Raw genomic sequence first — 18,919 nt, forward strand, 5'->3', positions numbered from 1 at the left:
ACTTGCATAAAATAGAGAAAAAGATCAATGAGTTTGGCTTGCAACTAAAAAAAGGTAGAAAAAGAACAAATTAAAAATCCTGAATTAAATGTCAAATTTGAAATTCTAAAAACAAAAGCGGAGATTAGTAAAATTGAAAGTAAGAAAACTATTGAATTAATAAATAAAACTAAGAGTTGGTTTTATGAAAAAACCCAACAAAATAGATAAATCTTTAGTTAATTTGATTAGAAGAAGGAAAGAGGAAAATCAAACTGTTAATCTCAGAAATGAAAAGGGAGAACTTTCCACCAATGAAGAGAAAAATTAGGCCAATAATTAGGAGTTGTTTTGCCTAGCTTTATGTCAATAAATTTGATAATCTAAGTGAAATGGAGGAATACCAACAAAAATATAGATTGCCCAGATTAACAGAAGAGGAAATAAATTACTTAAATAGTCTCATTTTAGGAAAATAAATAGAACAAGCTATTAATCAACTCTCTTTAAAAAATCATCAGACCCAGAGGAATTTACATATGAATTCTATCAAACATTTCTTTTTTTCCTTTTTTTTTTTTCCTTCCCCTGAGGCTGGGGTTAAGTGACTTGCCCAGGGTCACATAGCTAGGAAGTGTTAAGTGTCTGAGACCAGATTTGAACTCCAGCCCTCCTGAATTCAAGGCTGGTGCTCTATCCACTGCACCACCTAGCTGCCCCTCTACCAAACATTTAAAGAACAATTAACTCTAATATTATGTAAACTATTTGAAAAAATAGGGAAAGAACAACTCCTACCAAATTCCTCTTATGACACGGACATGGTACTGATACCTAAACCAGGTAGGAGGAAAATAGAAAGAAAATTATAGACCAATTTCCCTAATGAATATTGATGTAAAAATCTTAAATAAAATATTAGCAAAGAGGTTATAGAAAGTCATCCTAAGATAATACATCATGACTAAATAGGATTTACACCAGGAATGCAAGGTTGGTTCAGTGATTAGGAAAACTATTAGCATAATTATCTATATCAGTAACCAAACTGACAAAAGTCATATGATTATCTCAATAGATGCAGAAAAAGCATTTGATTAACTCTAACACCCATTCCTATTAAAAACACTAGAGAGTATAGGAATACATGGACTGTTCCTTAAAATGATCAGTAGCATCTATTTAAAATCATCAGCAAACATATGTAATGGGGATAAACTGGAACCATTCCCAATAAGATTAGGGTTGAAACAAAGTTGCCCACTATCACTATTGCTATTCAATATTGTATTAGAAATGCTAGCGTTGGCTATAAGGGAAGAAAGAGATTAAAGGAGAAATAGTTGTTTCATCCCTCACTTTCCTCCTTCGACCACTTCCAGTCAGGCGCCATTCATCATTTTTTTGGTAAAAAGTCTTCCTCTCTCCCTCCCTCAACATTCACATACAACAGCATTAGCCTAAGCTTGTCACCTTATGCCTTGACTTTTGTAATATACACTAACTGGTACCACTTGTCTCACTATCAGACTGACTTATTATAAATTACTTTTTTATATTTGTCACTTCCCTATTTCAAAAACTTTTTTGATAGTTTCCTTATACAGAATAAAGTCCATATTCTTTAGGTTGACAAACAAGATCTAGGTCCTTCTGCTTTTTTTATTTTTTTCTCTAGTGAGAGTCATATATTGGGACTTTGAAAGATAATGCTTATAACTTTCTACCTCTAGAGAGTCACTTTGCAGTTATTGATGTTTACTATATCCTGAATAAAATTCAAAAAACTTTGCCTGCCATTCCAAAGCCCTTTCTTCTTTTCTAACCTTGTCTCCTAGTAAATTCCCTTTCTTGGACTTCTCATATGAACCTAATTTCCTCTAATATGTCTTCTATTTCCTACTTTTTTGTTCATGCTGTTCCCTATACTTGCAATGTCCTTTCAGTCTGTTTTGTTTGTGAATTCTTAACCATCCTTAAAATTACAAAGTAGACATCATCCTCAAAGAAATTAGCAGCTTTTGCCTCAGTCTTAAGTCCATGTTTTGTTCACTTTTTTTTTTTAATTAAAGCTTTTATTTACAAAGCATATGCATAGGTAATTTTTCCAACATTGACCTTTGCATAACCTTTTGTTTCAAATTTTCCCTCCTTCCCCTCCCGCCCCCCCCTTCCAGCTTCCAAGTAATCCAATACATGTTAAATATGTTGAAATACATGTTAGATCCAATATATGTAAACATATTTATACAGTTATCTTGTTCCACAAGGAAAATCAGCTCAATAAGGAAGAAAAAGAAAAACTGAGAAAGAAAATAAAATGTAAGCAAATAACAACAGAGAGAATGAGAATGCTATGTTGTATTCCATACTCTGTTCCCATGGTTCTCTCTCTGGGTGAACTTCTGGTTCTCATTTCACTCAGCATCAGTTCATGTAAAGCCTCCAGGCCTCTCTGAAATCATCTGCTTGTCATTTCTTACAGAAAAATAATATTCCATAACATTCATATATCATAATTTATTCAGCCATTCTCTAATTGATAGGCACATCCACTCAGTTTCCACTTTCTGGCCACTACAAAAAGGGCCACCACAAACATTTCTGCATTTGTGGGTCCCTTTCTCTTCTTTAAGGTCTCTGGGATGTAATCAATATTATTATATTGCTGGATCAAAGGATATGCACAGTTTGATAACTTTTTGATTGTGGTTTCTAATGCTCTCCAAAATGGTTGGATCCATTCACAGTTCCACCAACGATGTATCATTGTCCCAGTTTTCCCACATCCCCTCCAACATTTGTCATTATCTTTGCTAATCTGACACAGGTGTGTAATGGTATCTCAGAGTTGTCTTAATTTACATTTCTCTGATCAATAGTGATTTGAAGCACCTTTTTATGTGACTACATATAGTTTTAATTTCTTCATCTGAAAATTGTCTATTCATATCCTTTGATATCAATTGGAGAATGGCTTAAACTATTATAAATTTTAGTCAGTTCTCTATGTATTTTAGAAATGAGGCCTTTATCAGATCCTTTGGATGTAAAAATGTTTTCCCAGTTTATTGCTTCCCTTTTAATCTTTTTTTCATTAGTTTTGTTTGTACAAAAACTTTTTAACTTAATATAATCAAAATTATCTGTTTTACGATCAATAATGGTCTCTAGTTCTTTTTTGATTCACAGATTCCTTCCTCTACAAATCTAAGAGGTGATAAACTATCCTATGTTCTTCTAATTTGTTTATGATATCATTCTTTATGTCTAGATAATGAACGACCTTATCTTGGTATACGTTGTTAGGTGTAAGTCTATGCCTACCTTTTGCCATATTAGTTTCCAATTTTCCCAGCAGTTTTTGTCAAATAGTGAATTCTTATCCCAAAAGGCGGGGCTTTTGAGTTTGTCAAATACTAGATTGTTATAGTCATTGGCTGTGAACCTAACTTATTCCACTGATCAACTTCTCTATTTCTTAGCCAGTACCAAATGGTTTTGATGATCACTGCTTTATAATATAGTTTAAATCTGGTATCACTAGTTTTGCTCACTTTTTTGACACTTATTATTGGCTTAGTTGGTAGAGTGTTGGGTTGTAGAGTCAAAAAAAATTTGGATTTCAATCCTACTTCAGATAGTCAATAGATGTGTGATCCATGGACAAGCTTCATGACCTTAGTTCTGACTTCCTTGTATTTAAAGTGAGGATAATAATACCAATAGCACCTACTTCACAGGGTAGTTGTGAGGTTCAAATGAGGTGCATACAATTTTCAAAATGCTGTGTATATGTCAGTTAGCATTGTTATTAGCATTATCATTGTGTTCTCTCTGTGTGTTTTATATGCCTGGTTGCCTAATAAATTTTAGAAATGCAAAGCGTATTTATTAATTGTGGAAGTTTCAAGGATACCTTTCTTATGTCATCAGTATGAGTAAATTAAAGAGCCAAATATGTGAGGCTGTCACATTGGACTTGATCTAAATTTTGATCTGATGAGCAGACTCCTGCTAATAATTATAATTATTCTTCCCATAGGGTCTGAAGACTGGAATGTATTATTTGAGGACAAGACCAGCAGCTAACCCCATTCAGTTCACTCTGAATAAGGAAAAGCTGAAAGAGAAGGAGAAGGTGTTGAAGGATGAGGAAAAGGAGAGGAACACAGCAGCCATGGTTTGCTCTTTAGAAAACAGAGATGAATGCCTAATGTGTGGATCCTGAGAAGGAAAAATCAGAAGAGGAGGCCAGCACTTCTTTGGAAGCCACACTGTCTCTTTGGGCATAGATAGATGTAGTGAATTTGCTTGAAGAGGTGAGGCTTTGCTGGACTTTAGTGCAGGAAATGATCAATGCATATCAAGTACTATTTCAGTGCAGTAAATATTTTTCTGCTGGTGTTTTGGGAGTGAAGAAGTCATTTTGGACTCAGTGGATGAGCAGAAAAGAGAAAGTGGTTATCTGGGGCTTGGTCACTTCCTTGGGCCCTACCCTGAGTGAGTATCCTCTGCAGATTGTCATCTCATTTGGCTGAAGTCTCTTTTGAGACTGGTATGTTGCCACTAGAGGAAAAGCAGATTGTTGGCCCCTAAGAATTGTTGGCATATCTACCCCCTCACTCCCTCACCAGAAAGCTTGGGTTTCTCTGCCTTATCAGTATTTAGCACTAAGATACCCAGAAATGGCTTTTCCCAAGATGTTTTGGATCTTATCCCTCTTCTGATTTGCTCCAGGATCCTCAGTTGGAAACAGGGCTGACCTATAGGTCAATCTGAAATAAAGATGCACACTTTCCTCTTAAAAAGGTGAATATTTTGTGTCTCAACTAATTTTGTTAATGGTTTTCATCTCAAATGACTTCTCACATCTTGTTATCACATTGTCACAGCTTTGCTTTGTACAGCAGAAAAAACTCTGGTGTCCAATTTAGAAGATGGGGATTCTATTCCTGACTCCATCTATCACTGTATGATGGTAATTTTCCCTTCTCGGGATCTTAAATTTTTTTATCTGTAAAAAGAAGAGTGGAGTTGGGATTAGATGATCTTTTAAGATCTTTTCCAGTCCTAAAAGTCTATGCAAACCTACAAGCAAAGTGCTCAACTGTGAGGAAAAACTTGTAAAAATGACAACATTTATGTTTCTTGTGTACATGTAGTATAGCATAGAACTCTTAACATTTTTCGGTTGACCTAGAGATGAAACTGGGAGAACACAGCAACTGCTGAAAAAAAGAATGGCTCCTAATAATCCTCAATTACTAAATGTCATATTTCCCTATAATTGACAATGTTTTCTTACTCAAGTTTTCTTCAGGCATGTCGTTTAGATTTCTCATTTGTCTCCTATCAGACCTTATTGGTATCACGTCATACAAGTAGTGGAGTGAAGTACTCCAGGGATCTATCTGTACTTGCTTTTGTGCTGTGTAACATTTTTATTAATGATTTAGAGAAAGGAACATAGGTATATAGATAAAAGTATGTTCATCAAATGATGGCAGATGACATTAACCTGGGAAGGACAAATAGCTAACAGACTAGAGGACAAATCAATATTCCAAAAGATCTTTAAAAGCATTGTTTTAAATCTGATGGGATGAAATTCAATAAGGATAAATAGAGAGTCTTAAAATTTGTGTGAAGAAAAACAGCTTTACCAGTACAAAATAGAGAAGTCATAGTCAGATTGGGGTTGTTGATTACTGGTGGGAGAAATAGGAATCAAAATTATTTTGCGACATTTTAATGAACCAACAACATAGAAGTCTCCAACTCTACATGACCTAAGATTAGAAAGTCCCTAAACTCCTGTGCAAGGACATGGCAGAGCAGATGATGTTATATACTGTGTTAATAGCTACTTCCTCTTGGCTAAGAGTTCATACCTTAAAAGCATGAACTCATGTCTCCTGCTCTTGAACTGGAAATGTTTTCTTAATTCTATAATTATCCCTCCATTTGCATTCCAAATATTTCCCCTTCCATTTCTGGTCTCCCTTTTCCTCTACTCTTCCTTCTGTGAAATGTTTTACTTTTCTATCTTCAGTTGCTACCAATGCTGCAGAATCTTAAAGTTTATAAAAGATTATAAAAACCAAAACCGTACCCTTGAAAATGAATCTTCTAGCTGTGAAAGCCAATTCCTTAGCATGCTAATAAATCTCATTGGTTTTCTATAATTGATCTGTAATTATTAGGACCCCACTGATGGATATATCTCTCCCAAGAGTTTGAAAGAATTCTGAAAACTGAGTATGTCAGTGATATGTGGTAGCCAAAAAAGCTAATGTAATCATGAACTGCATCAAGGATATTATATCTTTTAAGAATAAGGAAATGATAATCCTGTTGTATTCTGCCCACATCAGACTTTTAAATGTACTTTTGTGTTCAGTTCAAGGCTTCATAGTTTTAGATGGACATTAGTAATCTGGAGAAGGGCAAACAAGATGGTGAAAGGCTTTGTGTCCCTATGAAGATTGATTGAAGCAACTGGAGTTGCTTTCCTCCTTAAAAAGTCTTTAATTGGTCCTGCTATCCTTTCAAGTTATCCTATACTACCCTTCTTTTTCATTACCAATGCTCAGAAAAACACTGCTTACACTAATTGGTTTTACTTTTTCACCTTCCATTCCTCCCCTTGTGTGCATGTTATTTTACATATATGCACAATCTATATGTTTTTTTTCCAAATGACATTTATTTTTTTCCCTTTCCATCTTCATTAAAAAAAAAAAAAGAAGCAAAAATTTTGAAACAAAAATACATAGTCAAAGCATTCTTGAGTAAACTTCCCTTTTTTTTGGGTAAAGCCTCTACTGTCTCTTGAGTTATCCTATAGGCTTACAACATTGGAGTCAACTTTAACTCTTCACTTTTTGTTCCCTTTATATTTAATTTGTTTTAAAATCTTTGTAATCAAACTTCTCAGAATTGTTGGAATTTCTTTCTCTCCATTCTAATTCAAGCCCTGAACTATTAAAATACAGTCTCTAAATTGATCTTGCCAATATTGTTTTCCACAGTTGCTAATTTCAGTATCCCTAAAGTTCAAGATCTAATTGTGTCATCCTCCTGCTCTTAGAATTTCGTTAGTTTCTTAATGCCTTTAAAATAAAATACAAACTTCCTACTTTGGGGCATTTAAAATACTTCATATACCTCCAACCTATTTTTCTGGGTAACTTTTTATATTATATTATTCTCCTTCATGAACTTTACCTTCTAGTCAGTGACCTCTTCGCCATTTCCCTGCATACCATCTTCTGTCCCTTGCTTTTGTGTTTTTCCAAAGTCTGTCCCCATACTTGAAATGGACCCCTTCCTCACCTTGTATCTTAGAATCCCTGAGACTTTTCAAGATTCAGCTGAAATTCTGTCTGCTACAGACAGAACTCATGTGAACTCATGATTTCTTGATTACCTAATTGTAATTTATTGCTGCCTTGCTCTCTCTGTTGAGTCATTTCAGTCACGTCAGACTCTGACCTCATTTGGGGTCTTCTTGACAGATATTAAAGTGGTTTACCATTTTCTTCTCCAGCTTATTTTATAGATGAGGAAATTTGAGCATTTTGCATTTATATTTTTATATATCTTGTGTTTCCCTCAATATGACGTAAGCTACTAGAGGATAGGGCAGATTATTTTTATCTTTGTACTCCCAATATATGCTTTGACATTAAATTTTGAACTAACATCAATGGATTACTTTCAAATGCCCCTGTTCTAAATCACTCACAAACTTAGAAATCTCATTTCTCCATGAGATCAATGGTACTTGCCTCTTTCCTCTGCTGACTCCTCTGTGTACATTGTGCTCCACAGAGCTTCCTATGCATTTTGTGCAGCAGCCTTGGACTCAAGATATTTAGAAGTGAGGAGCATGGCTGTATGAAAAGAACACTGGATTTGGAAGATCTAGCTTCAAATCCTGTGTAATTGGAGAAATCACTTAGCCTCTGTGAGAAGTAATTCATTTGCACTGCTACTCTATTCCAATCAGTATTCATCAGTTTGAATCATCAAAGTTCTGTATATAAAGCCCTGAACTGTGAGCTGCAGGTTCTAAGTTCATTTGACTATAGAAAATTAATTAAAGGCCCTTTCTTCAGCCTTGTTTGTCTTGTCATGGTGACCAAGTGCTGTGTGGCAGAGATCACAACTACAAGGAAAGTCTCCCAAAATGTTTTTGTACTGACCTTTTTTGATTTGTGTATAAATTGGATTTAAGTGAGACAGTTGTACAAAGTCATCAGTCTCACACTCTTTTCTAAAGCTACTATTGTCACTGGCAGAATAGAGTCAAGACCATTAGTGATGACTCACAATGCAGTGGATGACCTTGCTTGCTTCGCATAAGTTTTGACCCTTCTGACATTATTTTGTTTATTTTAGTTTATGCATCCCATGCCAATCAATGGAATTATTGTTTTTGATATAGCTGTTTCAGAATGACTGCACATCTAACTAAAAATTGGGCCCTGGATGGAGGAGGCATCTCAGATTGTGAGGAAGATCTGAGGTCTACTTCAGTAGAGGGAACTATGGACCCTTTAATAAAGTGCCGTTAGCTCAGAGCTCTGCCTCTATCTCTTATTGTAAGTAGGATAATTTTAACCTCCATACCTCACAATCTGTTTTCTCATTGATAAAATGGGGAAATTGGACTAGATGATCATGAAGTCTTTAAATCGGATCCTAAAATCTCTGAACCTTAATTTCTTCATCTTTAGAATGAGGATAATACTTGTTCTACTCACTTCACAGGGTTGTTGTGAGGAAAAAAGAAAACTATTGGTTGGAAAGATACTGGTTTCTAAGTTACGAAGCACTGTATAAATTCCTGCCCTTATTAGCAAATAAGGAAACTAAATGAAAAAGTAAAGTCTAAGGAGCAAACCTTTTGGAAGGGAAACTTTTAGGTCAGTTGCTTCCATTGAGCCATAATACCAGTTATATATTATTTAAAATGTGTTAAGTGTTATGCCATGTACTTTACAATTGTTTTTTCACTTGATCTTTACAACAATCCTAGGAGATGAATGCTGTAACTATTCTTATTTTATAGATGAAGAAACAGATAAAAAGGTTAAGTCTTGCCCAGAGTCATATAGCTATTATGTACCTGAGGCCAGATTTGAACTTATGTCTGACTGATTCCATGCCTGGCAATCTATGCACTACCTAGCTACTCTAGTAATCAATAACCAGGGTGCCCAGCATGAAATCTTTTAAGTATCTCTATAGGTCAGGGAGATGCAATTTGTGCTGCAATTATGGAGACTCTAGAGCCTTAAGTTAAGCACTATAAGAGCAAAGATGGGCCAAAATTAAGTTTTAGATAAGAGGGAGTGAAGAAAATATAGCCTTTTATTTGGAGCAATATGGTATATATATGTTTGTGTATGGGGAGGTTGTATGATTGTATGAACATAAAGTTTGCTGTAGAGATGGGAGGAATCTATCTCTGGAAATTCACAAAGCCCAGTGGATCACAATTTTTTTCCTGCTGCTTGGATCATCTGTGAAACTCATAACCAGATTATCCTGATGCCAATTGAGCGTGTATAGCAAATATGCATGTTGCTCCCTTAGAAATGGTTGGCGGTTTAGAGGAATATTATAAAGTAAGTTATTATGTTTGCCTGATTGGCTTTTTATTTACAAAACATATGCATGGGTAATTTTTCAGCATTGACAATTGTAAAACCTGTTCCAACCTTTTCCGTTCTTCCTTCCACCCCCTTTCCCAAATGGCAGGTAGACAATACATGTTAAAGTATATTTTAAGTACAATATATGTGTACATATCCATACGGTTATTTTTCTGCACAAGAAGAATCGAACTTTGAAATAATGTAAAATTAACCTGAGAAGGAAATAAAAAATGCAAGTGGACAACAACAGAGGGATTGGAAATGCTATGTAGTGGTTCACACTCATTTCCCAGAGTTCTTTCGCTGGGCTGGTTCTATTCATTATTGAATATGAAATGAATATGAAATGAAAATGATTTGGTTCATCTCATTGTTGAAGAGAGCTACGTCCATCAGAATTGATCATCATATAGTATGGTTGTTGAAATATATAATGATCTCCTGGTCTTGCTCACATTCAGCATCAGTTCATGTAAGTCTCTCCAGGCCTTTCTGAAATCATCCTGCTGGTCATTTCTTACAGAACAATAATATTCCATAACATTCATATATCACAATTTATGCAGCCCTTCTCCAATTGATGGGCATCCATTCAATTCCAGTTTCTGTCCACTACAAGGAGGGCTGCCACAAACATTTTTGCACATATGGATCCCTTTTCCTTTAAGATATCTTTGGGGCATAAACCCAGTAGTAACACTCCCAGCTTCTACTATTTCTTAAACAAACACACTTAGAACTTTGGTTCAGTGCCTCCCTTTCCAATCTCTGATTAATTTGACAAACTTCTGTGTTACCTGTGTGACTCTGGCCAAAAAACTTAACTTCTCTGGGCTGCCATTTCCTCGTCTGTAAAAAGATTGGATTGGTCCATGTGGTCTCCCAAGTTCCAGGCTAGCTCTAAATCTTGTGATCTCATGATCCAGTTTTACATAGGATCTTATGCTTAGCACAGGAGATATGAAAATAAAACATAAGATGTAGCTTTCAAAGTCTCAAATGGGGAAAGACATGATTAAGTGGCAGAAGATCAAAGAAGAGATTCAGTCAAAGGTCTATAAGAAATTTAAGGTGAGGTCAGCCGTAGGTAGACAAGGAAACTTTGTGGAGATTGCTACTGAGTTAGTTTTTGAAGGAAGAAAAAGGATTTTAACAGATGAAGGTGGAGGTGAAGAAAGGAGGTCCATGGGGAAATTCAATCCAATTTAATAAACATTTATAAGCATCCATTGAGTGTCAGTTATGAACAAAGCATTGGGAAGAGAACAGAAGTTTGGAACATGTATATTGGAGCAACTGTGAAATAAGATTGGAAAAATAGGTTGGGGCTAAGCAATGACAGAACTTTATATTTTATTCAGTGGGCCTTTGAAGTCCCCTGAGGATTTTTGAGTAGATGAAAATGATATATTAAGATTTTTTAAGTAGATGTATGAAGACTGGATTGTAGAAGGGAGGAATACATTAGGAAACTTAGGATCATCTAACTAAGAAGACATGATAGTCTGAATTAGAGTGGTTGCAAAAAGAATGGAGAGGAGGCCATAGGTGTGAAAGATACTTCTGAGGTATCAACAGACTTGAAATCATGGGAAGAGAAGATTAAGAGTCAATGATGACTTTTTCTCTTAAGTTTTGATCCTGGGGTACAGGTGGAGGTAATGCAAAAATGATGATATGAATAAAAACAGGAGTCAAGTTTTGGGAGGAAGGTGACGAGTTCAGTTTTGGACACATTCAACTTAATTGGATCATCTCATTGGAAGATGAAACAGCTCTAGGGAATGGTAAAGGCTGAGGGGAGTATGAAGGAAAAATAAGCAGCATTAGAAGGCTGCATAGGAGTTGGGGAGGGGGGGTGAATCCTATTCTTAACAATCTGACCTTCAGCAAATTCTATGGTTTCCCGTTTTCTTAGCTATAAAATGAAGGTGTTGGACTAGATTACCTGTAAATCTCAGCTGTAAGTCCATAATCCTGTAAGTCTATGAAGACAGATAATATGCATTTGTAGTATAGTGAACATGATTTCATGTTTTCCCTCAAAAAACTTGAAAGTAGGAGTAAAGAAAATGGGTAGAAGTTAGCAGGACAGGAGGTAACTTAATTGCTTTCAAGAGACAAGTGGCAGGACATGAGGTCACTTGAAGAGAAGCAAGCCACATTTTTGATGTTCCCAAGGATTACTTGGGGTGGGGAAATGAACCCCAATGTATGATTCAGAAACCAAACCTAGTCTGCGTGGGTTTAGCGATGGGTTTCTGAGGCATAGGAGGCATACATTTTATCCCTCCTATTTTCTAAATCATCAAGTCCTTCAAGGCAGAAACTCTTTATTTGTCTTTGTATTCTCCCCATCAACTACAGTGTCCTTGTACTTAATAAATGACAATGTAAGAAATCACGCTGAACTATTGACCACCAGGTTCAGAATAAGAACATAGGACTATCAGTTCAGCCTGTCAGTGCTTGGAGCGGGGGTGTGGGATACTGATTTGTCTCTCTTCCAAATATCCTTGGAAGTCTTAACACTTTGCATGAGTGCTATAAGCATGTGGCCTTTGAGAGGAAAGAGTTTGTAAACCCCATTATGGTCAGGACACAGCAAGACTACAATGTCTACTTATGCAAATTATGGATTAGGAAGGAACTTGACAACAAATACATCCAGAGGAGGGTGACCAACATAGGAGATGGATGGTGGATTTGAATATGACTGCAAGTGGAAGCAAGTGGGTGGTGGTGGTTATAGGCTGGAGAAGAGAAAACAGGGGGAACATGGAGGTGTCCTAAAATAGAAGAGCTGTCGGGTAATAATAGGATTCACTTTGTTCTGCTGCTCCCTAAAAAGTAGAACTAGAAAAAAGTGGTTATGGTTACAGATAGACTCCAGCTCTTTTTAAGGAAGAATGGGAGACTCTAGAGACAGCACCTGAACCTGAGTAACTTGGTGCATACTCCACTGAGCCCAATGGATGGAAATTTTGAGCAACTGATCATGAGGGAAAGAGCAAAAGGCTAGGGAGATTAGACAGCGCTGCTGTAGTACTACTGTCCTTATTGTAGTCTCCACCAATCATTATCTACACATAAGACACCACTTTCTCCTGAAGATCTAGCGTGGTTCTAGACAGGGCCGGTAAGTGCAAGCTGTTCAGGGCTCATTGCCGCTGCTGACGCCCCCTCACGCGGGTAGTCTCCTCTCTATCTGGGTATTGTGTAGCCTCTGTGACTGGTCCTTGGTCACCGGCGTCGATTTTCTTCCCCAGAGCAATCTCTCCACATGCTGCCGAATCTCCCTGGTCCTCACCCCATAGATGATGGGATTCAGGGCTCCCGGAAGCAGCAGGTAAATGGCGCTGAGCAGGTTCTGCACGTCCTGAGACACTGACTTCGCGAACCGGAAGACAATCGAAGTGGAGAGACCAGACAGGTAGACGGTGAAGATGACCAGCAGGTGGGAGCCGCAGGTGTGCAGCGCCTTGGCGCGGGCGCTGCCTGAGGAAATTTGGAAGGCGGCATAGATGATGCGGCTGTAGGAAGCCCCCAGCAGGGACAGATCAAAGGTCACGGTGATCAGCCGCATAGCCAAGCCCAGGCGGTTGTTGAAAGTGAGGTCCCCACAGGCGATGCTCAGCAGGGCGATGTACTCGCAGGCAAAATGGCGGATCACAGCCGTTCGGCAGAAGCGGGCCCGGGAAGTCAGCACCACCAGCGGCACTGCCACGGCCAGGCTCCGGCTCAGGGCGGCCGCGGCCAGCAGGCCCAGCAGCCGGGACGTCATCAGGTCCGCGTAGCGGAGCGGGTGGCAGATGGCGACGTAGCGGTCCAGGGCCATGGCCAGCAGGAGGTTGTAGTCTAGGAGCAGGGTGAAGTAGATGAAGAACATCTGAGTGAGGCAGCCCTCCAGGGACACTGGGTTTGCGTAGCGCAGGAAGCCCGACAGCATCGGGGGCAGCACGGCCGAGGCGGCGCACGCGTTGACGGCCAGGAGCAGGGAGATGAGCACGTACATGGGCTGGTGCAGACTGCGGTGGGTGGCCACGGTGTACACGATCAGGGCGTTGGAGGCCAGGATTAACGCATAGAGGCCCGACACGGGGAGAACCAAGAGCGAGCGCCATTCCCGAAGCCCGGGAAAGCCCACTAGGAAGAAGTCTCTGTAGGAAATGTTGGAGCTGGTGGCGTTCTCATAACCACTGTCCATAGTCTCGAGGAGGCGCCACGACAGGGATTTTGTGCTGTGGGGACAGAATAGGTGGCCGAGTCAGTGACTGACTCGGGTCTCAGGCCAGGGGTGCCGAGAAGAAGCCCTGGGCTCTAATATATCTGATCCTTCCATAGCGCTTTAAAGTTGGCAAAGCAATGTCTGTGTCTGTCTGCTCTGTATGTTTATGCCAGTATTTAATCTGAAGAGACAGCTAGAACCACATATGTACTTAACCCCAGCATCCTCACAACACACACACATGTACAAAATATGAGTAACAAGAGGGGTGAAACAGATTCTCTCATTCTCCTTTCTTCCCGATTTCCCACAATACAGACTACAAGAAGTTTCGAGTTTTTTTCCTGCAATACACAAATTACAGAATCTTGAAGTTGGAAGGGATGACTCCAACCTACACCTAGTCAACCCCTCCCCCCCCTGCCACAACGAGTGACTAGTCAATTTCCACTTCCAGTGAGAGGAAACCCAGCCCACTTTTGGTTGAGCCTTAGGAAATGTTCCTTAATTAAGCTTAAATCAATCACTGCAGCTTCCATCAGTTGCTAATTGTTCTTCCTCCCAAGGCCCAGGAGAGCAAGTATAATCTCTTCCATATGACTGTTCCTCAAGTATTCATGTACTCCCTAAGTCTCCTCTTTAGAAAAAACTCATCAGTTACTAGTGATCTCTTAGTTGCCAAATCTAATGGTCTTTTCTATCTAGGATTTCCTAATATTTCTCTCCTCTGATTCTTCTCCTACCTGTTGGACCACTCTTTCTTTGCTGGTTCTTCAACTGGGTATCCACTGAAGTTCTGTCCTGGGCAAGCATCTTCTCTTTTCTCTCTATTTCCCTTCTATCTTCTCTATTTCTATATTCTATAAACATTCTATATTCTCTATTTCCCTTCTATATTCTCTATTCTATATACATTCTATATTCTCTATTTCCCTTCTATATTCTCTATTCTATATACATTCTATATTCTCTATTTCCCTTCTATATTCTCTATTTCTCTATTCTATATACATTCTATATTCTCTATTTCCCTTCTATATTCTCTATTTCTCTATTCTATATACATTCTATATTCTCTATTTCCCTTCTATATTCTCTATTTCTCTATTCTATATACATTCTATATTCTCTATTTCCCTTCTATATTCTCTATTTCTCTATTCTATATACATTCTATATTCTCTATTTCCCTTCTATATTCTCTATTTCTCTATTCTATATACATTCTATATTCTCTATTTCCCTTCTATATTCTCTATTTCTCTATTCTATATACATTCTATATTCTCTATTTCCCTTGGTGATGATATCAGTTATCATTTGAAGATATTGATGATGATTCTCAGATCTGTTTGTCTAACTCAGTTCTCTGCTAATCTTTGCTCTTACCTCACCAACTACCTTTGTGTGTGTGAGAGAGGGGGAGGGGCAACTGGGCTTAAGTGACTTGTCCAGGTCACATTAGCAACCTGGGCATCAAATGTCTGAGGCTGGATTTGAACTCAGATCCTCCTGACTTCAGGGCTGGTTGCTCCCTTTGAGTTGCTCCCAACTATCTTTTCAACATCTAGGATCTGTGGATCTGTGGATGTCCCACAGTGATATTAAACTGAACATATCCAAAATTTTACTCACTGTCGTCCTCTATAAACTCATCACTTTTGTTAGCTTCTTTTTTACTGTGGAAAGTACCGCCTTCCTCTCAGTCATTCAAGTTCATAACCTCCATATCATTCTCTCCTTCTTATTCTCTCACTCAATTAACAAATCCCATTGACTCTACCTTTTTACCATCTCTCCTCTGTGCCCCTTTCTCTTGTGCACTTTGATGCAAGCCCTCATCATCTCACAAGGAATTATTATAATGAATACTATTGGTCTCCCTGCCATAGACTTCTCTGCATTCCAGTTTATATTTTGCTCAGCTGCCAAAGCGTTTTCCTAAGTTCAGGTCTAATCATAATACTCGCACCTCAATAAATTCCAGTGACTCTTCATTTCCAGGATCAAATATAATATTTGTTTTATAATTTATAATATTCTGTAGCTATTCCTTGAACAAGACACTCCATCTCTCAACCTACCTCATGCTTGGACTATTACAACAACCTGCTGATTGGTTTTTCTGCTTTAAAATGGTGGGAAAATACCTTTGAGCATTTTCATTTTCATTATTTCCCAAGCCTGGAACATTTTCCCTCCTTATGTCCACCTTCTGGTTTCCCTGGCTTCCTAGTATTCTCAGTTGCAGTCCCATATCTAGAAGAAGCCTTTCCCAGTCTTCTTTAATTCTAGTGCCTTCTTTATGTTGACTATAATTAGCTTGTTTGTACATAATTGCTTCCATATTCTCTTCTTCAAAGGTTCAAATCTGGCCTCAGACACAACAATTCCTAGCTGTATGACTTTGGGAAAGTCACTTAATCCCAATTGCCTCAGGAAAAAAAAAAAAAGAAATAATGGGAACCTTGAGGTCATAAAATTTGTGATAGAGAAGGAAAATCTAGATAGATAAAGTACAATCTACTGTGCACCCTAGATTTTGAGAGAATAGATTTTATAGGGTTCTAAGAAAGTATGTGCAAGCAACTCAGTCTAAAATTCTAAAAGGGAAAGAAAATCTTTTAAGAATGAAATTATGAAGACACAAACTGAAACAATTTCAAAAGGAAGAGGAAACCATTTATAGAGACTAGTGTATATGCATAGGTTATTAGAAGGGGATTAGGAGAATGTTGTTTTTGGTTTGCTTCTATTTTATCAAAGCTTTTGATCAAGTCTTATAAGAACTTTGTGAGAGATGTGTACTAGATGACAATACAGTTAAATGGATTCTGAGCTGGATGACTAGACAAAATGAATAGGTGTTAATAACTTAAAGGCAACTTGGTGGTACACTGGATAGAGTACAGAACCTGGAGTCAGGAAGACCTGAGTTCAAAATCTGCATCAGACATACTCTAATAATGTGATCCTGGATAAGTATTAGACTAAGATTTTGGATATCTGCCTTGTACTTTTTTATGGTCATAGTTCAAATTCAGAAATTATGCACCAGCTGAATGCTGTTAGATATATATTTACACATGAAGTCTGCCCAGATATAGGCTAGGTGACCCTAAACTATTCTATATATTCCCCCAGGAGCAGACTAGTCATATAATATCCATCTTTATATCTGCTTTTCTTTTGGCCCCAGAAAGAAATACCATCTTTGAATCAAAACACAATAGAGGTGAATTTGGATTCTCAGGAGTTCATTGGTCCATTCTCCGTGCCTTAGTTGCCTAATCTGTAAAATGGGGATAATTACTTGCCCTTCCCAGGTTGTAGTGACAATCAATAAATTTAACATATAAAATGTGTTTTGCAAATAACATGTTTATTTTATTTGAACATGATGCAAAACCAGTTGGAATAGCTAGCATGCTGAATGAAGACACAATCAGTATCTAAAAATATCTCTAAAAACTAGGGCAGTTGTTCTTAAACTTTTGGTATCAGAACCCCTTTATACTCTTCAAAATTATTGAGGTCCCCAAAGAATTTTTGTTTATGTGGGCTATTACCTATTGATTTTACCATATTAAAAATTAAAATACATTTGTATGATTAGGAAAATAATTTGACTTTGTGGGATAAAATATTGAGCCAAATATAATTATATGAAATTTAAGATGATGACAGTTGCCCTTCTCTAGTCCAGCAACACTCTCCTTTTCTCTTAAATTTTTCAAGATCAACACAATGTAGCCATGATAGCTACCAATTATTTTATTATCTGGGATAGAGTTACACTGCACCTCCTGACTTATACTTATGTATACTTATACACGTTATACTTATAACATGTAGTTAACTCATTCATTTTGGATTTCAATTGTCTTTTGTCTATTTTTGTTCTGTTCTCTCCAATGTGAAGATCTTCCTGTAACGTGCTGTTGTCTCCAGAAGCTGCTGGATCTCTCTCTGGGAAGAGATCTGCTGTGTCTTCTACTCAAATCTCTCCGACAGATTCTTCTTCCTGTAACGAACCGTTGTCTCCAGGCAGTTGCTGTTAACTCTTGTCCAAAGAAGTGACTTCCCTTCCTGCAGAGAGCCCCGTCAGGCCTGATGCAATTCAGAGTCTTCCTTCTTGAATCCTGGCTCTGAATCTCCTCCAGCTCTTATCCTTCTCCAGGCCGATCTGCTGTCTGCGCCCATTGCTGTCTCTTTTTATCCTCCCAGAGAATGGGCGTGGGATAATGCAAGGGCTTCTGGGAAGAACCACCCCAGCCAATGAGCTTGCCCCCTCTATCAAGTCAACCTGAGTTCTCACCTTGTAATTGTCCAGAAAACCTGAATTCTCACCTTGTCACCATCCAGACAACCTCAGTTCTCACCTAGTAATCCCAACATCTCCCCCTTTCTTTTGATTTAGAACATAGGACAGTCATGACCTTGAAACATAAATCCATCAATATGGGAAGTATTACAGATAATTACATAAATTACATAAGCACATAGTAACATAGTAACATAACACATGCTAGAAGTATATAACATAATCATAATCATAAATTGAAAATTTATAAATGTCCATAAGTCCATTGTCCATTATTCTCATCTTGTGTGAGGAAGTCCAATGATTCCTGCTGGTTTTTAAGTTCTTTAACAGTCTTCTTATTATCCATGCTCTTTCAGTGTCAGATGTTTCTTAGATCTTCTCCTTTATTTTGAGGTCTTTCTCTTTTTCTGTCTCTCTCTGATGGACAAGGCGAATATGACTTGTTGGCACCCATCTGATTCCTTCTCCTGCTGAAGAAATACAAGCAAACCCTCTCCCCCAGGCAGTTAACCTATCTGGTCCCTTCCATTCACCACTTTCTGGATCTCTCCACATCACCTGGCGATTATCTAAGGACAGTGGAGATGCTCTCACTGGACACTGCCCTTCTGGTGGGTTATAAAACCTGTCTGCTGGAGCCAGTGCATCTTTGTCAAAAATTAGAAAATTAATGGTATAGAGAACTAAATTTAGAAGTTCCCTAGGGCTACCTGTGGC

General features: G+C 38.0%; 2 protein-coding genes across 2 annotated transcripts in view; one reads left to right on the plus strand and one right to left on the minus strand.

Moving 5' to 3' along the window:
- RRM1 (ribonucleotide reductase catalytic subunit M1) overlaps nt 1–4,790 on the plus strand; it is a 34,945-nt gene extending 30,155 nt beyond the window's left edge. The window contains exon 19 of the mRNA XM_074304970.1: nt 4,025–4,790. Coding sequence (XP_074161071.1) covers nt 4,025–4,210 — 186 coding nt within the window. The 3' untranslated portion in view covers nt 4,211–4,790. The remainder of the gene's footprint in view (nt 1–4,024) is intronic.
- An 8,041-nt stretch (nt 4,791–12,831) lies between these two features.
- Nucleotides 12,832–13,854, minus strand: LOC141562426 (olfactory receptor 52P1-like). Its single transcript, XM_074302463.1, has one exon. It carries the CDS (start codon nt 13,852–13,854, stop codon nt 12,832–12,834), a length of 1,023 nt encoding a protein of 340 aa, XP_074158564.1.
- Between the last annotated feature and the right edge of the window lie 5,065 nt (nt 13,855–18,919).

The sequence above is a fragment of the Sminthopsis crassicaudata genome, chromosome 3, assembly GCF_048593235.1.
Source record: "Sminthopsis crassicaudata isolate SCR6 chromosome 3, ASM4859323v1, whole genome shotgun sequence".
In the NCBI taxonomy this organism is placed as follows: domain Eukaryota; kingdom Metazoa; phylum Chordata; class Mammalia; order Dasyuromorphia; family Dasyuridae; genus Sminthopsis; species Sminthopsis crassicaudata.

What these genes read in the sequence shown, in the direction of transcription:
- LOC141562426 (XM_074302463.1), bottom strand. Translation starts at nt 13,854, where the DNA reads ATGGACAGTGGTTATGAGAACGCCACCAGCTCCAACATTTCCTACAGA.